The sequence below is a fragment of the Leptonotus elevatus genome, chromosome 1 (assembly GCF_054856555.1).
Source record: "Leptonotus elevatus isolate MCC_2025b chromosome 1, RoL_Lele_1.0, whole genome shotgun sequence".
NCBI classification, from domain to species: domain Eukaryota; kingdom Metazoa; phylum Chordata; class Actinopteri; order Syngnathiformes; family Syngnathidae; genus Leptonotus; species Leptonotus elevatus.
Genome location: NC_141239.1, coordinates 49571831 through 49590580, shown reverse-complemented (window position 1 = coordinate 49590580; position 18750 = coordinate 49571831). Strand labels below are relative to the sequence as shown.

The 18750-nt window shown below is 38.7% G+C and overlaps 3 protein-coding genes across 8 annotated transcripts in view; 2 read left to right on the top strand and 1 right to left on the bottom strand.

The window, feature by feature from the left end:
• grin2ba (glutamate receptor, ionotropic, N-methyl D-aspartate 2B, genome duplicate a) overlaps window positions 1-7209 on the bottom strand; it is a 149089-nt gene extending 141880 nt beyond the window's left edge. For 2 of the 6 annotated variants that reach the window (XM_086067020.1, XM_086067029.1), the window contains exons 1-2: window positions 7143-7209; window positions 6927-7026 (exon numbers count right to left, since the gene is read on the bottom strand). The gene's annotated coding sequence lies outside the window, so the exon portion shown is untranslated. Of the gene's footprint in view, window positions 1-1176; window positions 2508-2575; window positions 3417-6926; window positions 7027-7142 lie in introns of those variants that run through there. The other 4 variants (XM_086067005.1, XM_086067038.1, XM_086067015.1 and 1 more) reach the window with 3 other exon arrangements.
• Window positions 7210-7260: 51 nt separating this feature from the next.
• Window positions 7261-9751, top strand: fmc1 (formation of mitochondrial complex V assembly factor 1). Its single transcript, XM_086067066.1, has 2 exons — window positions 7261-7449; window positions 9307-9751. The coding sequence occupies exons 1-2, from the start codon at window positions 7321-7323 to the stop codon at window positions 9508-9510; spliced, it is 333 nt and encodes a 110-aa protein (XP_085923192.1). The 5' UTR covers window positions 7261-7320; the 3' UTR covers window positions 9511-9751.
• A 1852-nt stretch (window positions 9752-11603) lies between these two features.
• Window positions 11604-18661, top strand: LOC147184256 (heme-binding protein 1-like). The gene is made up of 4 exons (XM_086066969.1): window positions 11604-11934; window positions 17231-17369; window positions 17475-17655; window positions 17732-18661. Exons 1-4 carry the CDS (start codon window positions 11857-11859, stop codon window positions 17907-17909), a joined length of 576 nt encoding a protein of 191 aa, XP_085923095.1. The 5' UTR covers window positions 11604-11856; the 3' UTR covers window positions 17910-18661.
• Window positions 18662-18750: the final 89 nt, after the last annotated feature.

Sequence of the window (18750 nt, the reverse complement as noted above, 5' to 3'; positions counted from 1 at the left end):
AGCACAAATTTTTACACATCAATGCCGTCCATTCTATATATTTTTCTCTGTTTACATAAAAGCCAGAAAGGACTCGTATTCGTAAGCATTCACTTTCAAAACGCCTTTGCCATCTAAATGAGCAGCCAAAACATTTTCTGTTTTCAATTTTAATAATTGTCTATTGTAAGTGGGACATAACATTCACATCCCAGTCACTGTCAAATTCCAGCAAAATAGCTCGGACCACATCACAAAGTCTCCGTATTCGTCTCGCTCATTACACTTGAAAGGCCGTGTTGAGCCATGTGTCACAGAGGCACGGTGCAGTTCGCACTCCAAACGTCCATTTTGCATCACAGCTGTGACACCGTCGGCAGACAATTTGCTTCTCCATGTCCCTACGTTGACTCCAACGGTCACACGTGCCCCTACAGCAACAAGCACAATCGGTAACGATCCCACGTTATGAGAGCGAGTCCCAGGTGAATTTCCCAGGTACCGAGTCATAACCTTGACTGCAGACAGACACGCACACGCGCGCGCAGCATAAATCCAAACTGATGTCAACGACAGGAGAGTTAATCAGAGAAAAAGGGTCAATCACGGCTGAACCTTTGATGGATGTTCGTGACTCGGTAGGGGTGTGTGTGTGGGGGGGGGGGGGGGGGGATGCGTGGGTGGGTGTCTGTCAAAATAAGAGTGGGTGTGCTGTGAAAGTACACTTTGCATCTGACACAGTGAGAATCTCACTCAACGCGACGCAGAGTTGCTCTCACATTTTGCAAGCCTTTAAGCAGATAAAACCATTGCACCGAGCTCATGCCCATGCGTGTGTGTCTATTAAAAGTATAACGTTTTATTAGGCATTGCAACCGATTCCGAACAGGCCATCACATGCACACAAACATTGCAATTGCTTCTATGAGTGTGCATATACAGTAATTGCTAATCAGGTGGATGGTAGGAGCCAAAGTATAAATGTTTACATCTGTCACTGGTCGTTATTACTGCTGGACTGCAGACAGAGACAGGTCAAAAAAATATCTAACTTTAAATTAGTCATGTCTCTCACACGCAAACGTAAAAATAAATAAATATTGACCATTTAATATAAATAATTAAATCAATATTTATGAGCCAAAAGAATGCAGGGGAAATAAACAAGCATGAGTGAATCCCAAGCAGTGTACTCACCTATTGAACAAAAAAATAATATAATTACTCAATTGTGTTGGCTGGAGCAATCGAAAGAATCAGATATGTTATCAATTAGACAAAGAGGCTGCTTGGGTCTTCAACCTGTTAAGAAATCCCACAAAGGAAAAAAAAAATGTATACTTCAAAGCAGCTTCAGTCCATTAGCAAAGAAAAAAATCCATTGTTAGTGTCAGTTAGAATTGTTATATATTTTTTTACATTTGGAATTAGAGATCCAGGATTTAAAAAGGTAATTCCACAGAAAGAAATAACTCCATCCAGAGTACCCCTATGGGGGTAACAGTTTCCCAATCGTCCCACTTGTCATTATCTTCATGTATTGGGCAGAGGAAGCATTTAACCTCCCCTCGGAGGGGAAAGTGGGAATAGAGAAAAAAATGAGGTGGACAACAAAATGAGTTGTGTGATTGACTCCACTTTTCTATGCATCTATACGTTGTGGTGACTCTGTGTAACTAACACATAACACACAGACACTCAAAAAAAAAAAAAACTAACTAACCATCTGTTTTCATTGTATTGCAAATATAATAATATATCACATCTTTAAATTGCATCACAGCCTCTGCTAAATGAATGGCACCTACTCTGATAACGAGCAAGACGTGATTTTTTTTTTTTAAGACGATAAGCAACATAAATTGAAATGAATCACTATGTGGAACACACTGTGAGCCGATGGATATGAAAAGATGGCAAAAAAGGTGATTGAAGATGCCGGATTGTCGCAAAACCGGCGAAAAATCCTCCGCATGATCAAGTCCGTTCTCTCTCAAAGCTCGTGTCAGTCTATCTGTGGGAACGAGTCAGTTGAGAGCGATATGAGATGGAACGTGGGTGGGGGGAGATGAGACTGGGGGGGGCACAGATGGCGGCCAATGTGAACACACAGGGCTTGTCTAGAACTATACTGTAGATGCAAACTGCTTGATTTAAACATAAAGCTCATCTCATTGACAATAAGATGATCACGACTGATGAAAATGTCCTCCACTGAACAGATGTTGATGATGTTGGACGCTGTTTCTTATTGGGCATGGAGGCCCATTAGAGGAGGAAGGTGTGTGACATTTTCTATTCTTTAATGATGGCACAAGAGAAGATTTGTGTGTAGTAACACCGGAATGTGGTTTGATGACAATGGCAGGAGGAGGCGGTCCTTGCTTGATGGCACAGGGCTGTGATTGGAGTTGAACACAACAACAAAATAGAACAAAATGATAGAATATGTCAATGGCAGTCAACGTGTGTGTGTATGTGCATGTGTGTGTGTGTCAGGGCGTGCATAGCAGATGCACGCAACAGACCTTCAAAAACATTGCTGACACAAGAAAACAAGACTTGGTGACGGACACTAAACACTAAGTAGACCTACCTATGGTTCGATTTAAGAACCGCCCAAAAAAGGATGCATAGGATGGAAAAAAATAGGAGGCGGGAAATCGAGAAAGGTACAAAAGTAAAAAAGTGGAAAAGAGGGGAGCCGATTAAAAGGTTGTCATATTAAGGGAAGGCATTGGCACATTTGGTGGATTCAAAAAGTAGCCAAAGTTATGAGTGGACAATGAAGAGGAGGCAGTGGAGGGAGGAGGGAGGAGGGAGGAGGGAGGAGAGGGAGCGTGGGCTGCACGGGGGGAGAAAGGGATGGAGGTGAAAGCAATTGAGAGGGGTGAAAGAATGAATGAAGAGGGGATACAAAAAAGGGGGGGAGACTCCCCTTCCTCTTTCTTCTTTCCCGTCTCTCTCACCCTCCTCGTCTGGCTCATAAATGGAAAAAATTGTTGACCAGGTAAATGGCAAAATAGATGAGGAGGCAGAGAAGTGAGAGCGCCAGCAAATGAACAGACAAAGCACCTCCCAGCAGCGCGATGAGGAAAAAAAAGAAGAGAAAACGAAAGAGAAAAGCAAATACTCCAGTGGCCTCCGTCGTCTCCAGTTGACGCGCGGAAGGGGGGATTGGCGAGCGCCAGTTGTTCCCCTTCCCCGTCTGCCCTCTGCTTTCTTCTCGCGCTCTCCCCCAAAAAAAGCTTCCCATCCAGATGAGCAAAAAGCAGGCACAGGTGTCCTCTGTCCCTCAACTCTGCTCGGACGTGCCGCGCCACTCACACAGGTAAGACATTGTTGCGGCCGCAACACACAGTGGGAGGAAAAAGGCATACGAGGGGCTGCTGCTCGTCAAGCACTGGCCGCCTCATGAGGGAAAGACGTGAAGCCGGAATTGCTCTGTCTCCCCTCTCCCGCCCATCCCTGCGAAAAGATGGGAGGAAGGGAGGTGGGCACACTCGCTGCATTAGTATTCATTGAAAGAGTGTGGGAGAAAAGCGAGAGAGATGCGGAGCCTGCAAATGTCGAGGAACCCAACTGGTGGTTCAAACTGATAAGAGAATGGCTCCCCCTTGAGGAAGTCGTCAGTACGCAAGCTCAAATGCTGGAGATGTCGAAACTCTTTTGTTCAAGGGCCCGTCCGTCCATACAGAAAAATGGAAGGACGCAAGTGCCACTTAAAAGTATTCGACTTTAATTGATTAGCCATGCTAAAATCGATCAATTAATCAATTATATTTGTATTTTCTAGTTAATTTCCTAAATGGTTACATTACATACAACAGATTTCTGTTGAAGGCGGTAAGGTAAAGCAGTTATGGATTTCTTTATTTTTATTTGGGGTATTGCACTCAACTCATCTCAACATTCAGTACCAAAACAACAACAAACTGTGGGAAGCTTCTAAAATTGAACTGTATTTATTCACCATAGTGTTTTGAAGGGTAATGGGCTCTTTGCACAAATCCACTACTTCCTGAACTCAGCACCACTCCCTCATTTCCTGTCTTTCATGATTGGACAAACTGATTAATCCAGGTGTGCCTGACCTCATTAACCACGACGACAATGGCCAGACACACCTGGATTAATCATTTTGACCAATCATGAAAGACATGAAATGAAGTAGTGGATTTGTGCAAAGAGCCCATTGTGTTACAGTAGTAGAGGTAGTAGGGGCACCCCCAAAACATTTCACACCCTCCTTTCTCACACTGCCTAACTCCACCTTTTTTTTTTTTAACTAACCTTGTGGGCCGTGTCAAATGTCAATGGCCCCCGGGCCGTAGTTTGGACACCGCCGGCAGTGTATATGAACTTGGAGCTTTAGCGCAAACAAATGGAGCAAAGATGACTTTGCGGTGAAGTCAAGGCTTCACATTTCAAGCAAGTCCCAAGTTAGTGTGGCTTAAAATCAAGCAAGTCAAGTCAAGTCCACACTAAATTTGATAAAAGTGAAATGAACAACAACTTTCTATCAAATCAAATCAATTCTGCATTTTCACAGGATATGCTTTTAAGTCATGTGTTTCAAGCCTATGTTCCTGTGAGTTATTTTGTCAGGACTGTTGATAATAGCTTTTTTTTTCTTTATCTGAGGATTATGTTGAACTTTTTCCCTTTTTGCAATGCAATATTAAGAAAGTTATGACCAGGGTTGGGAGGGTTACTTTTAAAATGTAATCCATTACATTTACAAGTTACCTGCTAAAAAAAGTAGTTAGTAACATAATCCAAGTACCATAATATTAAGGGAATGTAACTGGATTACTTTTGAATTACTCCAATATTGAGTATGCTCATGAAGACAAAATAAAAATAAATATCACCACAATATATATTATAAACAATGTGCCCCTTTTATTTGCCGGTGATAGTGACCGGCAGCCTACAAATAGCAAAAATCCTTGTGTAATTAAAAAGCATGTTGGCTATTGATTTTTTTTTTTTTTAAATAAAAAAAAATGTAGGCTATTGATTGATTGAAGGCCATATGCTGTTTTTGAACTGTCACTAAAAGCAACCACACCTCACAGTTTGATAGACAGACAGACAGACAGACATCCAATGAGGATGACGATGTGTGACATCAACTGCAAAATGAACTCATAATTGTAATCCCTCGAAAAAATCCCCATTTTTAATAAATGTACCTGTAACCTGATTACATGTTTTTCCTGTAACTGTAATGGAATGCAGTTAAAAAAAAATGCAATCTGATTACGTAATGACAGTACATGTATTCCGTTATTCCCCAGGCCTGGTTATGACTGTTTAAAAGCTGTGAAAATGCACCAATCTGGCCAACACTTTAATGTTCAAAAAGTCAATGGGGGGCGCGATTTTAGGTGTGAACTTCTATGTAAAGTCCAACATGAAACTTTCCATAACTTTATTCATCTTTACCCTATTTTCAAAAGAGTGGTATCATTAGAAAGCTGGCTAAACACAGAAACAGACAACAATTATGAATTATTTCTAATTCATGTGTTAATAAAACGAAAATTCCAGTCACTTTCAAAACAATAGCTAACTCTCAGCATAACAAAAACTATCATAATTTGAAAACTACAATATATATTAAATGACATTTTCAACAGAAAATAATCTGAAAGCCTCCAGAGAAAAATATATTTTTTTAAATGACACATTTGGATTTGAAGAATTTCCTTTAGGTTTTTGATGGGATTTTACAAATTCAGGAAAAGTTCACCGAGTCTTATCCTATGTGTACTTGATCTTTTGAGAAATTTCTAAGTCAGTCTAAATGCTTAATGTAAAAAAAAAAAAACTTATTGTCACCAACATTCATGCGCACATCTCTACTCACAGCCACTTCGACCATTAATATTTGAAATATTAAAATAATCACACCAATATTTTGGATTTTAAGGACATTAAATGTATTCCTCTCCACAGGTGCTCACAACTACACAAGCTTAATGTCGTTTAATGATGAAAAGGCTTTCCATAAAATCTCGTTCTGATATTTCCAGTGGTTAAAGTGGGCAAAAATCAAGGTGTCCAAATAAATCGTGGTAAAGATTGATCACAGTTTTCTGATATGAAGTAACATTGAACTTTTTTTTTAAATCATCCAGTGGGTTTCACCAAGCAGCTTTTTAATTTTAATGAAACTTGCTGTACTTGTTGATATCACAATCCTAAATCTCAAAGTTTAGATCAATCAAAGCAGGAGTTTGGGAGCTACGACCCGCCATAATATTTTTGGTCCATAATATTGTTGGCAAAAAGAGGCGTGGCCAACTTCCTTCGAACCCTTATTTCACAGGAACTACTGGGTAAGTCGTCACAAAACCGGTATTGTTGGAAAGGAAATTCAAGTATTCCAAATTTGAGATCATTTAGAAGATTGGCACATAGTTTAGTAACCTTTTGACCTTTTGTTTTAGTTGACCTTGTGGATCATGTGGCCCTAACCAAAAAAAATTCCCCTTCTATGATTGACCAATAATTTAAGATTGTGAATTTAGTGATGTGTGTTTAGATCACTACCAGCAAGTACAACACATTTTATTAAAATCAAAATCTGCATGGTTTAAAAAAAATGGTGGGTGATTTGGCATGGAATGACCCTTACACTGAATATTTTAGACTAAAACAAAAAACTTATTATTATTTTCTTTGACTAAAAGTAGAGCCATTCACCGGTACACACATACAGGTACAGTGTACAGTGTATACATACTATTTCATACTATTGTCGATTTGACGTTCATGTGGTAATCACAAAATAAACGTAAAATTTAAGTCACTCACCAGTTTTTCAATACGTCATCATTGAACCGCCTTGTTCAAGTAATCACTTAAAGGACTGCTTTTTACTTGAGTCATATTTTTCTAAAGTGCTCTTGAGTACAATTTTTGGCTACTCGACTCACCTCTGGCTCAGAGAAGGCTGGGAAACATCTTCTCCATCTCCTTCGGTTTCGTTTGAAGCTCCAAGGTAAAGCGAGGTTCAGCCCGAACTTACAGTACCAACTGTTCGTTATGACAAAAGACAAATGCACATTGCACTAACTTTTGTGACCCTATTGCGCACATGTTTTAGTAACAGAAAGCGCAAAAACGCGTATCATGAAAACATATTTTTTTACCTTTCTTCGGCAAGAAGTGTAGTCTTGTAGATCTCTATCTGCAAGACAAGTGATCGTCTACAGGTGATACATCGCCACCCTGTGGTGGACATGATTGCTCGATGATGCGACTTTAGATTGAGTTGGTCTGGGTCGGGGAATCCAGACATCGCTCCACAATCACAACACTCGTCCAAAGATGGCAGCGTCACAATCCTCCTTACGCGTGTACAGAGGGATTCTCAAAGAACTGCGAGCCATGCAAGGACAAAATTACAAGCAGTCGCTGGCCTATAACTACGTAACCGGTCAGTTTCGCAAAAATCAGGCAAGTTTTCATTTTCGTTCCCTTCTACTTTCGCTAGCTAACTTGTGTTAAACAGTACACAGCTAGTGGTATTTTTAATGTGAACGTGTCTATTTGTTAAATGCGTCGAAATCTTTTCAGGCTCAAGAATCTTTAAAACATTTTGTATGTGAATGCCCCCCTTAAAAACATGTGGAGGTGTAGTATTACTCTAGCGCAACTCAAGGGCATGCTAACAGCTAGCAGCGCAGTAACGTCCTGTGCAGCAGCGTCGAACACTTTAGTGGACACTTCATTTTGCACACATCTGCACATTGCTTTGACATCCAGTTTAGGATCTGTATTGAATTGAATCCTTGCAGGGATCGCTCACTTCGTGCCTGGCCACGTCCCAAAGAGACAGGAGTTGTAGTTTGTTGTTTACTGTACTTCATCACACTGAGAGATTTTAAATGCATGCGAGTTACAACACTTGCCACCAGACGAAGGATTCACTAGATTTGTGTTTCCAGCCTTTACTGAGACAAGGCGCAAGTTTTACATTCGAAAAAAATCTCATGGCACACCTCCAAACAAAAATGTCATAAAAAGTAGTAAGTACTATATCCTCTCTTAATGTACTCCCTTACTAATCTGGACCTGTTTAGTTGAACACAAAAAATATGACTTTATAAATGTTATGTTATGATAACATTTTCTGCTATTTAAACGAGTGGAATCGCTATTCTTATGCCTGTCACTGTCACTACCGGAGATAGACAGATCAACAGTATTTATTCATTTATTTATCCATCCTTACAAGCAAGGGTTGTAGCCCACTGGTTGCATTTTATGGACTTATTTACCAACTATGCAGCTGTGTGGACTTAACATTATACAGTTGCTGTAATTAAGACACAAATTTATAAATAACCGAATGAACAATACTGAGCTCTCTCAAATGCAGGGGATATATATATATATATATATATATATATATATATATATATATATATATATAAACAATGTGTGGTATTGTAAATGTATTGTCCACTATGGAAGAAATCAGATTCATTAAAATATTAGTTTTTTGTTTTTTTTCTTCTTCTCTTTGTAGCTGAGGTATTGGCTCGGATTCGGTATCAGACGATGGTCAAAATCAAGCGACTAGACTCGGGTGTTAAAAAAAAAAAAAACACAATCCCTAGTAATGGAAGAATTTTTGACAAATTAGAAAATAATGCTTGAATTTATTTTATAATTTATTCTGTTAATATGACTGGTTATTCGTCTGTTATTTTGTTCCCTGTGACTGGCTTGAGACCAGTCCAGGATGTATCGCACTTCTCGCCCAGTCACCTGGAATTGCTTCCAGCTCACCCGTGACCCTAATGAGGAAAAGTGCAATAGAAAGTGTGTGGATTGATGGTATACTTAAGTGCAGTGACACTGCCTGTTGAAATGAAGCATTTGGATTGTTAAGCATATAGGCTTAAAGCTCTGATTATGAATGCTTGAGCGAACAAGGCTCGCCACGCTGGCAGAATGCATGTGCGGTGATGCATCAGGGCTAGGGGGAAGACTCGAGCCTGTCAGTGTGTATTTGTTGCAACTCCTAAAATGACCTCGGGACATTATAATGTATATGCGTAACCATAGGGACTGGTCCAAATGCTTAATGTCAACATCACTTGCTTCGGCAGATAAAGCAGAATGATGTTGACTCGGAAAAGCTGGTGATGATTGCATGTCTGTTGTTATTAATTAATTATGATGTCGATTTGCCACGTCCTGACCTCCCCCCCCCCACACACACACACACACACACACAAGTGTCCTTTTCATGTCCGCTGTAATTAATGAAAGGTGTTTGCTTGAATGAATTCTCCTGTCCTGCAGGTGACAGGTGAGAGGTACTGCCGTGCCCAGCAGGAGGCGCTCCATGCCTCACAAACATACCTGTGTCTTCTGGCATCCTCTCGGTACCACCAAGCCCTTCATAACCTTTACCACGGGAAGGGAGAGCGCGGCTCAGAAGAGGTGGCAGGCCTGGTGGGACTCAGGTTGCCCACTCAGCCGGGAGGCAAAGGCTGGGAGAAGTGAAGGCGATGCGGGGACAGAATTGACGCCTCATGAACAGTAGCCTCCAAAGGGATACATGTTATTCGAGAAGGCTAAAGGCTGTGGACTCTACACGTGTTCCAGGGAGGAAACATGTATGGGAAAAAATGCATTCTCAATAGATGTACACAGTTGATCTGTATGTGCTTTTTGCTTTGGTCCTGCAATCAGATGTGTTTTAACACTTGACAAAGACAAAAGTAAAGTTGTCCCATGCAGCCAATCTAAGCTGAGGCTCGTCCATTTATTCTCACCTTGCCCTCGGTGACATCAATCACTGCTTTCCATTGCACTGTTTTCCATAAATCTCTTGTTGTTACCCCTCCTCCTGCATCCCACCGATGACTAACATTGCTTTCAGAGTGGATTTAAATAGAATGACCCCAAAGCCAAGCAACTCACGGTGACACTGGGGACGAAGGCAAGCACCCATGCACTTCCCACATTCAATGCACTCAAAACGTTCCAATGCATTGTGACAAACCCAAGGCTTGTGTCACAATTAATAATACACAAATAAGCGGAGAGTAGGATGGCTTCGCCACACTATACTGTTTGTGCCTCCTCAAGCACAATAATAACAAACAGACTAGTGGGGGCACATACAACATATTATTATAATATTATTATTATTATTATGGACAAACACATTGAGGACGAAAGGCGTTACTGGAGTCCAAATTGGTTTCAGAACTGATTTCACGAGATAGTAATGAGTTAAAAGTACGTTCAACAGTAAGACAACGTAACAATTCAACGTTTTGTTCTTCGTTCAGTGCTGTAAAGTAGTGATGGGCAAATGAAGCTTCATGAAGCACTTGTGCTATCATTTGACTCCTCTAGATGGCACTCTTGGTTTAAAGTTGTAGTGGAAATTGAATCAATCATTTATGGATCAAAAATGGACCGATCTACTTTATGGGTCAATTTGACCCAACTTTCTGGGTTGTTTTATACAAAATGACCGATTTTTTGGCCCAAGTAAAGGATTTGACCAATATTTTTGAGTTGTTTTACATTAAAAGACCCATTTATTGACTCATTGGAGAGCATTGGTTCATTTTTGACCCATAGTTGGGTTATTTTTTACCCAACTGTTTTGAGAGTGTACGAAACAATATGTTGAAATGTAAAAAATATTCAAACAAAACAAAAAAAATGAAACACTATAATTGTTCAAGTTGCTTTTGGACCACACATAATTTATTAAATTAGTCATTTTAAAATAAAATAAAATGGTGCAAATGTATACATTTAAACAACTCCAAGTATCAATATTTATTATTTTTTTACGATTATGCTGATTTTGTAATTGTGGAGTGTAATAATTGAAATTGTAATTGAATTTTGATTAATTGTACAGCCCTTCTGTAAAATTGTATTGTTAACTGTTAACAATGGCCAATAAGGGGCAATTCTAGGGTCCAATGTTTAGAGCTGCTCGGGCAAGATAAATGTAAATGTTTTGTACCTTTTTAATGCAATTTTTTCATTCCTAATGTTCATGGAAGTGAAGCATTTTGGAAATGTCTGTGACTAAACCATCAGATGATAAAGTCACAGCAGAAGAAGAATGAATTAGGTTTAAAAATGCTGCTAAATAAAATAAAATAGCTACTTGTAATTTGTGGGGCTCAAAAGTATTTCAGCAACAACTGACAAGTAACGATTAGTGGATGGGTGGCCCCAAGGCAGGCAGTGTTTTGGAAACGAAGCAATGGGATCTTTGGTGCAAAAATAACCAAGTCAGATTAAAAATTTCACCAACTGTATGACAAAACAAGCACAATATTCCTCGTTCATGACCATATTTGTTTTGTGTGCAAACAATTGTTTTTCCAAATTGTGCTATTGTAAAATTGAGTACTGTCAAATCATTTTTAATTTCTACTTTTGTTATTTCTAAGTACATTTTAGAGTCTGCACCTCTTCTTTTTTTTTTACGTTTAGTTAAATCAGTTTTGCTTTAACCAGTCTTTTTTTTTCGGGGGGGCTATACAGAGTGTGAATGTTTTTCCACCTTGTGTGTCTGTGCGTGAACTGCTGCTAGAGAGAGAGAGAAAAGAAGTGCGTTTGAAAGGCGGAGACATCTGTGGCCATCAGAGTGGATGGCTCCCTCTCTCTCCGTCACTCGAAATACGGAGAACGGCGAGGCGGCAAGCATCTCCAACTTGTGGCCGCAGAAGGCGCATAGAAGCATGAGTTGAGGAGGAGGAGGCTGCAAACCAACAAGCGACGCAACCGAAACACCTTCACACTTGTCCCAGTTGGGTGACAAGAAGAGTTGGGGCACAAAAGGTGGGGGAAAGAGTGAGGTGAGAAAGCGACATGTTTGGAATGATCAAGAATTCGCTTTTTGGAAATACCGAGGAGACAGAATATAAATTACTAAGCACAGAGACCAAGGTAAGAAATGATCATCATTTAAAATGGAACCAAATTGGATCTAGATTACTAGTCAAATGACGATGTTCGGTTGAAAGTGGCGACAAATATAAATCATTTCAGGTTGTTTTTTTGTAAATTGGCATTAGCTTACGCGTGCGTACGTCGAGCTACCTGAGCCCGTTTGTGGTCAACCTCCCGGCTCACGTTATGTGTACTGAGCGATCACCGCCATTGCGGTGACGTCACAGTGAATTCCATGACCTTTCCTTATCTGTGTTCACTGGCGTCCTTCTTAGGTTTGTCGTCTCCGTACATTGAAGAGAGTGCGCTGGAAAGCCAGTCATGTGTGTTAACCGAGGCGATGCCCAGCAGCTACTTAAGTGCTCCTTTGACCCACAATGCACTGCTGCAAAGACATGCAGGCTTTGGTTGATCAGCTGTTGGGGGTCATATCCATTATGGGGTCCACCATTGTGTTTTTCGTGTCACTCTTCACTTCATCTCTCTGGCATCCTCCTTGGCTGACACTGGCAGCAGCGTTACTGCAATTGGCAAGAGCGTCTGACACTTGCTGTTGTGTGTCACCGTGACATAAGTCTTAATCTTCTACATTTCAGTTTTTGTTTTTTTTTGGGCTAAAAAAATGTTTTGCACTCACCCTCTGTTCTTACTCTGCTCCACCAAGATAACTCAATTTCATTTTCACCACAACAACATTAACAAGTCAAATTCAATAATTAAGACTGAAACAATAATAATTGCTATACGTGAACGAATATCGTTAACTCATTCACTGCCATTGACGGCTATAGACGTCAAAAATTCATTTTAACTATTAGTTTAAAAGAATCCACTTTTGCCAACAATAGTATGAAAACATAGAAAACAATTGTATTGTAAATTTAGAACAGATATAAACATTTTTGATTAATCGTTAGTTAACTAGTGAAGTCATGTGATTAAATACAATAAAAAAATTTAATCACCTGATGAGCCTAATTAAAAAAAATTAAATAAGGGTGTTTAATCGTAATTAATCGCATGATAATTTTATATCTGTTATAAATGTACAATAAATAAATTCTAGGTTTTCATAAAAAAAATGAAATAAAAACAATGTTAAACTAATAGAAATAGTTCACATGAATTTTTGACGTCTATAGTCGTCAATGGCAGTGAATGAGTTAATATATATTGAACTATTAAACAGCAACAAGGGAGGAAGGGCCAAGTGTACCTCAAATTGTAATTTCAAACGTAAATTAAGATTTTCCAATTAAATAACATACACAACACGTAAAATTATGTTAAGCTAAAAAAAAAAATCCAAAAGGTGGCGATCTGGTACATCAATACGTTGTTTATGAAAAACTGATATGTAAAATAAAAAAAATAAAATAAAACTTTAGTGCAAGTGCATGCAGTAGTTGCAGTCTGCAGTGGTCTAATTTTAATATTTTACATAGCTCAAATTTAGCCCCATTAGAGCATCAACACGACCGCCACATGAAAAAAAAAAAAAAAGTATGGTTCAATACTTCCTCTCTCGCAATGTCAAACAAAAGTAATTATTCTCTTTGTATTGTATCTCATCAGATTGTGCGAAAGGTCAGAGAGTATATTATTGTAATTTGACCAAATATGAACTAATGCTAACTAACACTTTGTTCTCTCAACATTCACTCCGAGCCACTGATTTGACAAAGCAAAGTGCATCAAATCTGCAAACTGGACTCGAGTTTGAACAACTGATACTGAAATCAGAGCTTGTCACCTAAGCCCTTGGACATCCATCTGACCCTTGACACCCTACACACTTAATTAAAACTGAGAGGAAATACAGAGGAGCTACCTGGTCTGCACACGCGCGCACACGCAATGCTAAAATGATCCAATTGAAAGTCTTTAGATAACTATGTGAAAATAATTGATGAACTAATTGCAGTAGTCATATACAATAAGTCAAACTTCTTGTGTCACAAAGCTAATTAATGGCTGCCTTGTTAACACTATGTAGTACAAACTCAACACTTACTATGCAGGATAGAGTCGGGCAAGTTTCAGGAATAGCGATACTAATGTTATATTAACATTACAAAGAATATAGGATATCTCCTGGATCAGTGATTCTCAAAGGGTGGTGCTAGTACCACTAGTGATACATGGGCTCCCTCTGGTGGTGTGCAGAAGAATCACTGCCCAAGTACAGTTCAGTTGTATTTAACTTTTTAGTACAATGTAACTGCATTACGTTTTAACTTTTATTTTACAACATATTTATTTGATTCTTTTTAATGAAGATAGATTTAAGATTTTAGGTTTTTTTCCTTCTATATCTAAGCACACATTTAAAGAAGCCAACCCCAAGAATGTCTTTATAATAATATGTTGTATGTGCCCCCACTAGTTGAATATTGCGTTTGTGGAAAACGACTTAAGCAGCAAAATCTCCATCTCAGATGGCAGCCATTTTGTCACTTGATATTGACTGAAAATGACATCACAGTTGCTCAGGGCTCAGGTAACGACTAATCACGACTCAGAGAGCAGGTGAGCCGTGATTGGTCGTTACCTGAGCCCTGAGCAGCTGTGATTTCATTTTCAATCGACAGCAAGTGACAAAATGGCCGCACCCCTAAGATGGAGAAAAACAGGTGGAATTTGCTGCTTAACTCATATTCCAAAAACGCAATATTAATCAGAAGATTGTGTTTAAACTAGTGGGGCTGCATATAACATATTCTTGTAAAGAAAATGTTTGGATTGACTTTCATGTTCAAACTGCATAATGTTATGGCAGCTTCAATAACAGTAAATGTACTTTTAAGGTACAAAGCAGTCTTGTTTTACAACACTACTGTATTTTAATTTTAGTCATGATTGTGGTACTTGGAGAGTTAAGTATATTTTTAGTAGTGATGGGAAAAAGAAGCTTCATGAAGCACTTACAATATATATATTTTTTTTACTCCTCTAGAAGGTGCTCTTGATTTAAATGAAAGGTCTAAAAAGTTTGTTTTTTGGTGTTTCTTAGGCATGTTTTCTAAGGGGGGAAAAATCTCACAGCACACCACCAAAGAAAATGTCACAAAATTGTACAGTATACTATACATAAATGTACTTGGTGTGAAATGCTCTTTAGTTGAACATAGAAGTTATTACTCCAATGCATAAGGTTAGTCAGCTTAATATGTCAAAATCGCCATCCAGAATATAAGTAAAGTTCTATTTTTGCTCTGAGGCAAAATCGTTGACATAATTGTAGATATAAATCAGATTAAAGAAGACACCAGATAAATAGCAAGCCCCGCTTTTCTGGACTCTAATCATGTCTATAAACACAATGTGTGGTATATGTTGGTTAAACATTACTTGTCGATTGAACAGCATGAGAATGACCTTTACATTCCTACACTTGCAACCTTTGAAAAACACTGGGTGATTCATTGCATGTATAATCATGTTAATGCAACGGAAGACACATTTGTGACCAGAACCCCCTCAAAACGTATTAAGGTCACTGCATAGCGGTGGAGCTGTGCGGCCACACTCCGCGTTAACCCCTCTAAATCACATGAAAAGATGGTTGCATCATGCTGGAGGCTGGGGGAGCAAGTTGCGTTTGCCTGCGTTATGTAACGTTGCGTATCTCTGGCCTATTATAATGTGTAGCCTGACTGAACCCACTGCAGCAGCAGGAGACGTGAAATCACATCAGTGCAAAATATGTCGGCCCGTTTTCATGTGGGCCGCACTTGTTTGGCACAACAACGCATGTGCAATTGTGCAGACACAAACATCCAACACGTACACACACGAAGCCTTTGAAGTGCGTGGCCCAGCCTGCATCATGCCAGCTGTCAAAATAGCCTAAATGTCATTCTTAAACCCTGAAAGGTGACAACTTTTTCCGCAAAAAAAAAGGATCTTAGCTTTTGGTTGACTCCCTAATGCCTAAACCTTAGATCTGCAACCTGTAGCTATTTAGTCCCTCTCCTGTGGCTCCCTGTGGATCTCTATTTATGTCATTCACTGCCATTGACGGCTATAGATGTCAAAAATTTCTATTAGTTTAACATTTTTTTTCCACTTTTGTTAAATTTTTGTTTTTGTTGAGTATTAAACCTAGAAAAAAACATTCTACATTTAGAACAGATATAAAATTTATGATTAATCGTAACTAGTGAAATCATGCCATTAATTACGAAACATTTTAATCGCCTGACGCCCCTAATTTTTAATAATCCTTTCTTCTTTCAAAAAAAAAAGTATTTTAAATTATTTTTTAAAACGTTTTTAAATAATCTTTTCTTCTTTCTTTTTTTTTTTTAAAGAAAAGATTATTAAAAATTAGGGACATCAGGCGATTACATTTTGTAATCATAATTAATCGCATGACTTCACTAATTAACTCACAATTAATCACAAATTTTACATCTCTTCTAAATGTACAATAAAAAAATCTAGGTTTTTATACTCTTGTTAACAAAAGTGGGAAAAAATGTTAAACTAATAGAAATAGTTCAAATGATTTTTTTACGTCTATAGCCGTCAATGGCAGTGAATGAGTTGGAAAAAAATTATCATTTTTATTTATAATTTATTTTTAGATTAAATATTCTTTCAACGAAATAATGAATAAGATAATAAAAAGAATAATTAAATATCCAAAAATGTTGTCAGAAAAAGACACAAAAGGTAGATTAAAGTTTTTTTAATTACCTAAAAATGTCCAAAAATAAAAGCAGAAATCACGAAATTACCATAAAATGTACAAAAATTGCCCAGTCAGTCAGAAAATTTATTTTAAATTAGACAGAAAAGAAAATGTTTAATAAGTAACTATAATTTCCAAAAACAAAAGAAGAAATCCTGAAAATAAAAAGTCATTAAATTGATTTAAGAAAAGAAAGGAAAGATAAAAGGAGGAATCCAGAAAATTGCCCAAATATGTCAGAAAATTTATAGCAAAAAAGACCAGCCATACAATGACCCAAAAAAGAGGAAGTTACCATCTGTTCATAAAATTGCCAAAAATGTAAGAAATTTGACAAAAAGGCTGAAAAGTCTAAAAATATATAAAGAACACATTTTGAAAATTTACACAATAAAAAAAATATATATACAAAAACAGAAGACGAAAGGTAAAGGAAAATGAATCTCAAAATATTGGATACTGTATACTTTTTGTTACAGTGCAGCTCTAGCTCTTAGGTCCTCAGTACATCAGGCTAACACCAACACTGTCTTTTTCATCACAATGTTCAACTGTTATGTGGCTCCAGACAGATTTTGTTTTTGCATCCTCACCTAGGATGGCGTAAGCTTTGAGGTCCGGCGTTATGACGCCGCCAAATATGCAGTCGTTTCATCTGAGGGCCGCACTTATGACCAGGTGACAGGCGAGCTGGTGAGGAGGCTTCTCATGTACATCGGTGGAAGCAACGAACAAGGTAGGACCTCGTGGCGGATCATCATCAAGCTGTTTGTGTGCGTCACTGTACAAAATGTATTATGTAATAGATGTCCCATTGTACTTCCATTCTTCTGACAACAAGGTGAGGCGATGGGTACGGCAGCTCCCACCATCATCACCGTCTACCCTCGGAATGACGGCGTTTTATCCCGTCGCCTGGTGGTCGCCATCCGCATTCCTACCGTCTACCAGCAATGCCCCCCGACACCCACCGACAGTACCATTAGGGTTGAAGAGCGGCCTGGCATGACTGTCTATACACTGTACGTGACTGTAGCTTATATTTTAAGGCACAGAATTCAACTAAAATATTATTCTGACTATCCCCCCTCCCCACAGGCAATTTGGAGGTTTCGCAGGTGAGAGTGAGTACCGAGCAGAGGCCTTGCGTCTGACCCGCACCCTTGGCGAGACGGCCCCGTTCCAGCGCAAGCAATACTTCTGTTGCAGTTACGACTCGCCGCTCAAGCCCTACGGACGCCGCAATGAGGTGTGGTTTATACAGGAGGAGCCGTAGGCGCCTGCTTGCCCATTCTGACCGCTTCACTGACACTCCCACAGCGCCCTACTCGATTTGACCAAAGAAAACTGACAGGACTGTGACTTCGATATTGTTCTTCTCTTTTGATTAAACACATTCCTTACTATGCTAAAGAAAACAAGACGTCTTGGTGTATGTTTGTGAGACAAAAAATATACAGCACTGTGGATTATGCATCTACTATATATGCAAAGCAGAACATCAATGTCTACAAAATATAATGATAATATAAGTATTAAGTCATTGTCTTGCAGGTGTGAGAAAAGTGAGAGAGAAAATAAGTATACTTGAGTTTGGCAGTAATGTAGCATTGATTTTTTGTCTCAAATTAGATACAATATTAGCATATTTGCATGATTAGGGGAGAGCCCATTGACGACAGCAACACATATATATATATATATATATATATATAAGCAATAAAAAAAAAACTTCCTGTTCTTCAATTAGGAACTGGAAATGAACTGGATGTTAAGCCATAAAGTCGTGTTTTTAATATCGAGTGAATGGTTAGCTTTCTAGCTGTTTGTATTGTGATCATCAAATACAGTACGTCACTTTGTGATGGTGATTTTACGTTAAATCTGCAAAACTTTTTCATGTTGTTGTGCAGTATCCATTTTTAGTTGCATCCCTGAAACTGTTACTGTGATACATTTGTTGTGTGTGTGGCAAGAGCGAAAACATGTACTTGTCTGTCAAAAAATAATAAATATATTGTTAAAGTAGTCCTATTTATTGCATCATTTGTCACAAAGGATTTTTTTGTTTGTTGCAGATTTGTTTTACAGCAACACTAACACTGCCGCTCCCATGT

Excerpts from the sequence above, each read along its gene's own strand:
- fmc1 (XM_086067066.1), top strand. The coding sequence starts at position 7,321 with ATGGCAGCGTCACAATCCTCCTTACGCGTGTACAGAGGGATTCTCAAA. Across the intron at positions 7,450-9,306 it reads GTCAGTTTCGCAAAAATCAG|GTGACAGGTGAGAGGTACTG; the intron begins GCAAGTTTTCAT and ends CCTGTCCTGCAG.
- LOC147184256 (XM_086066969.1), top strand. The coding sequence starts at position 11,857 with ATGTTTGGAATGATCAAGAATTCGCTTTTTGGAAATACCGAGGAGACA. Across the intron at positions 11,935-17,230 it reads TACTAAGCACAGAGACCAAG|GATGGCGTAAGCTTTGAGGT; the intron begins GTAAGAAATGAT and ends ATCCTCACCTAG. Across the intron at positions 17,370-17,474 it reads CGGTGGAAGCAACGAACAAG|GTGAGGCGATGGGTACGGCA; the intron begins GTAGGACCTCGT and ends TCTGACAACAAG.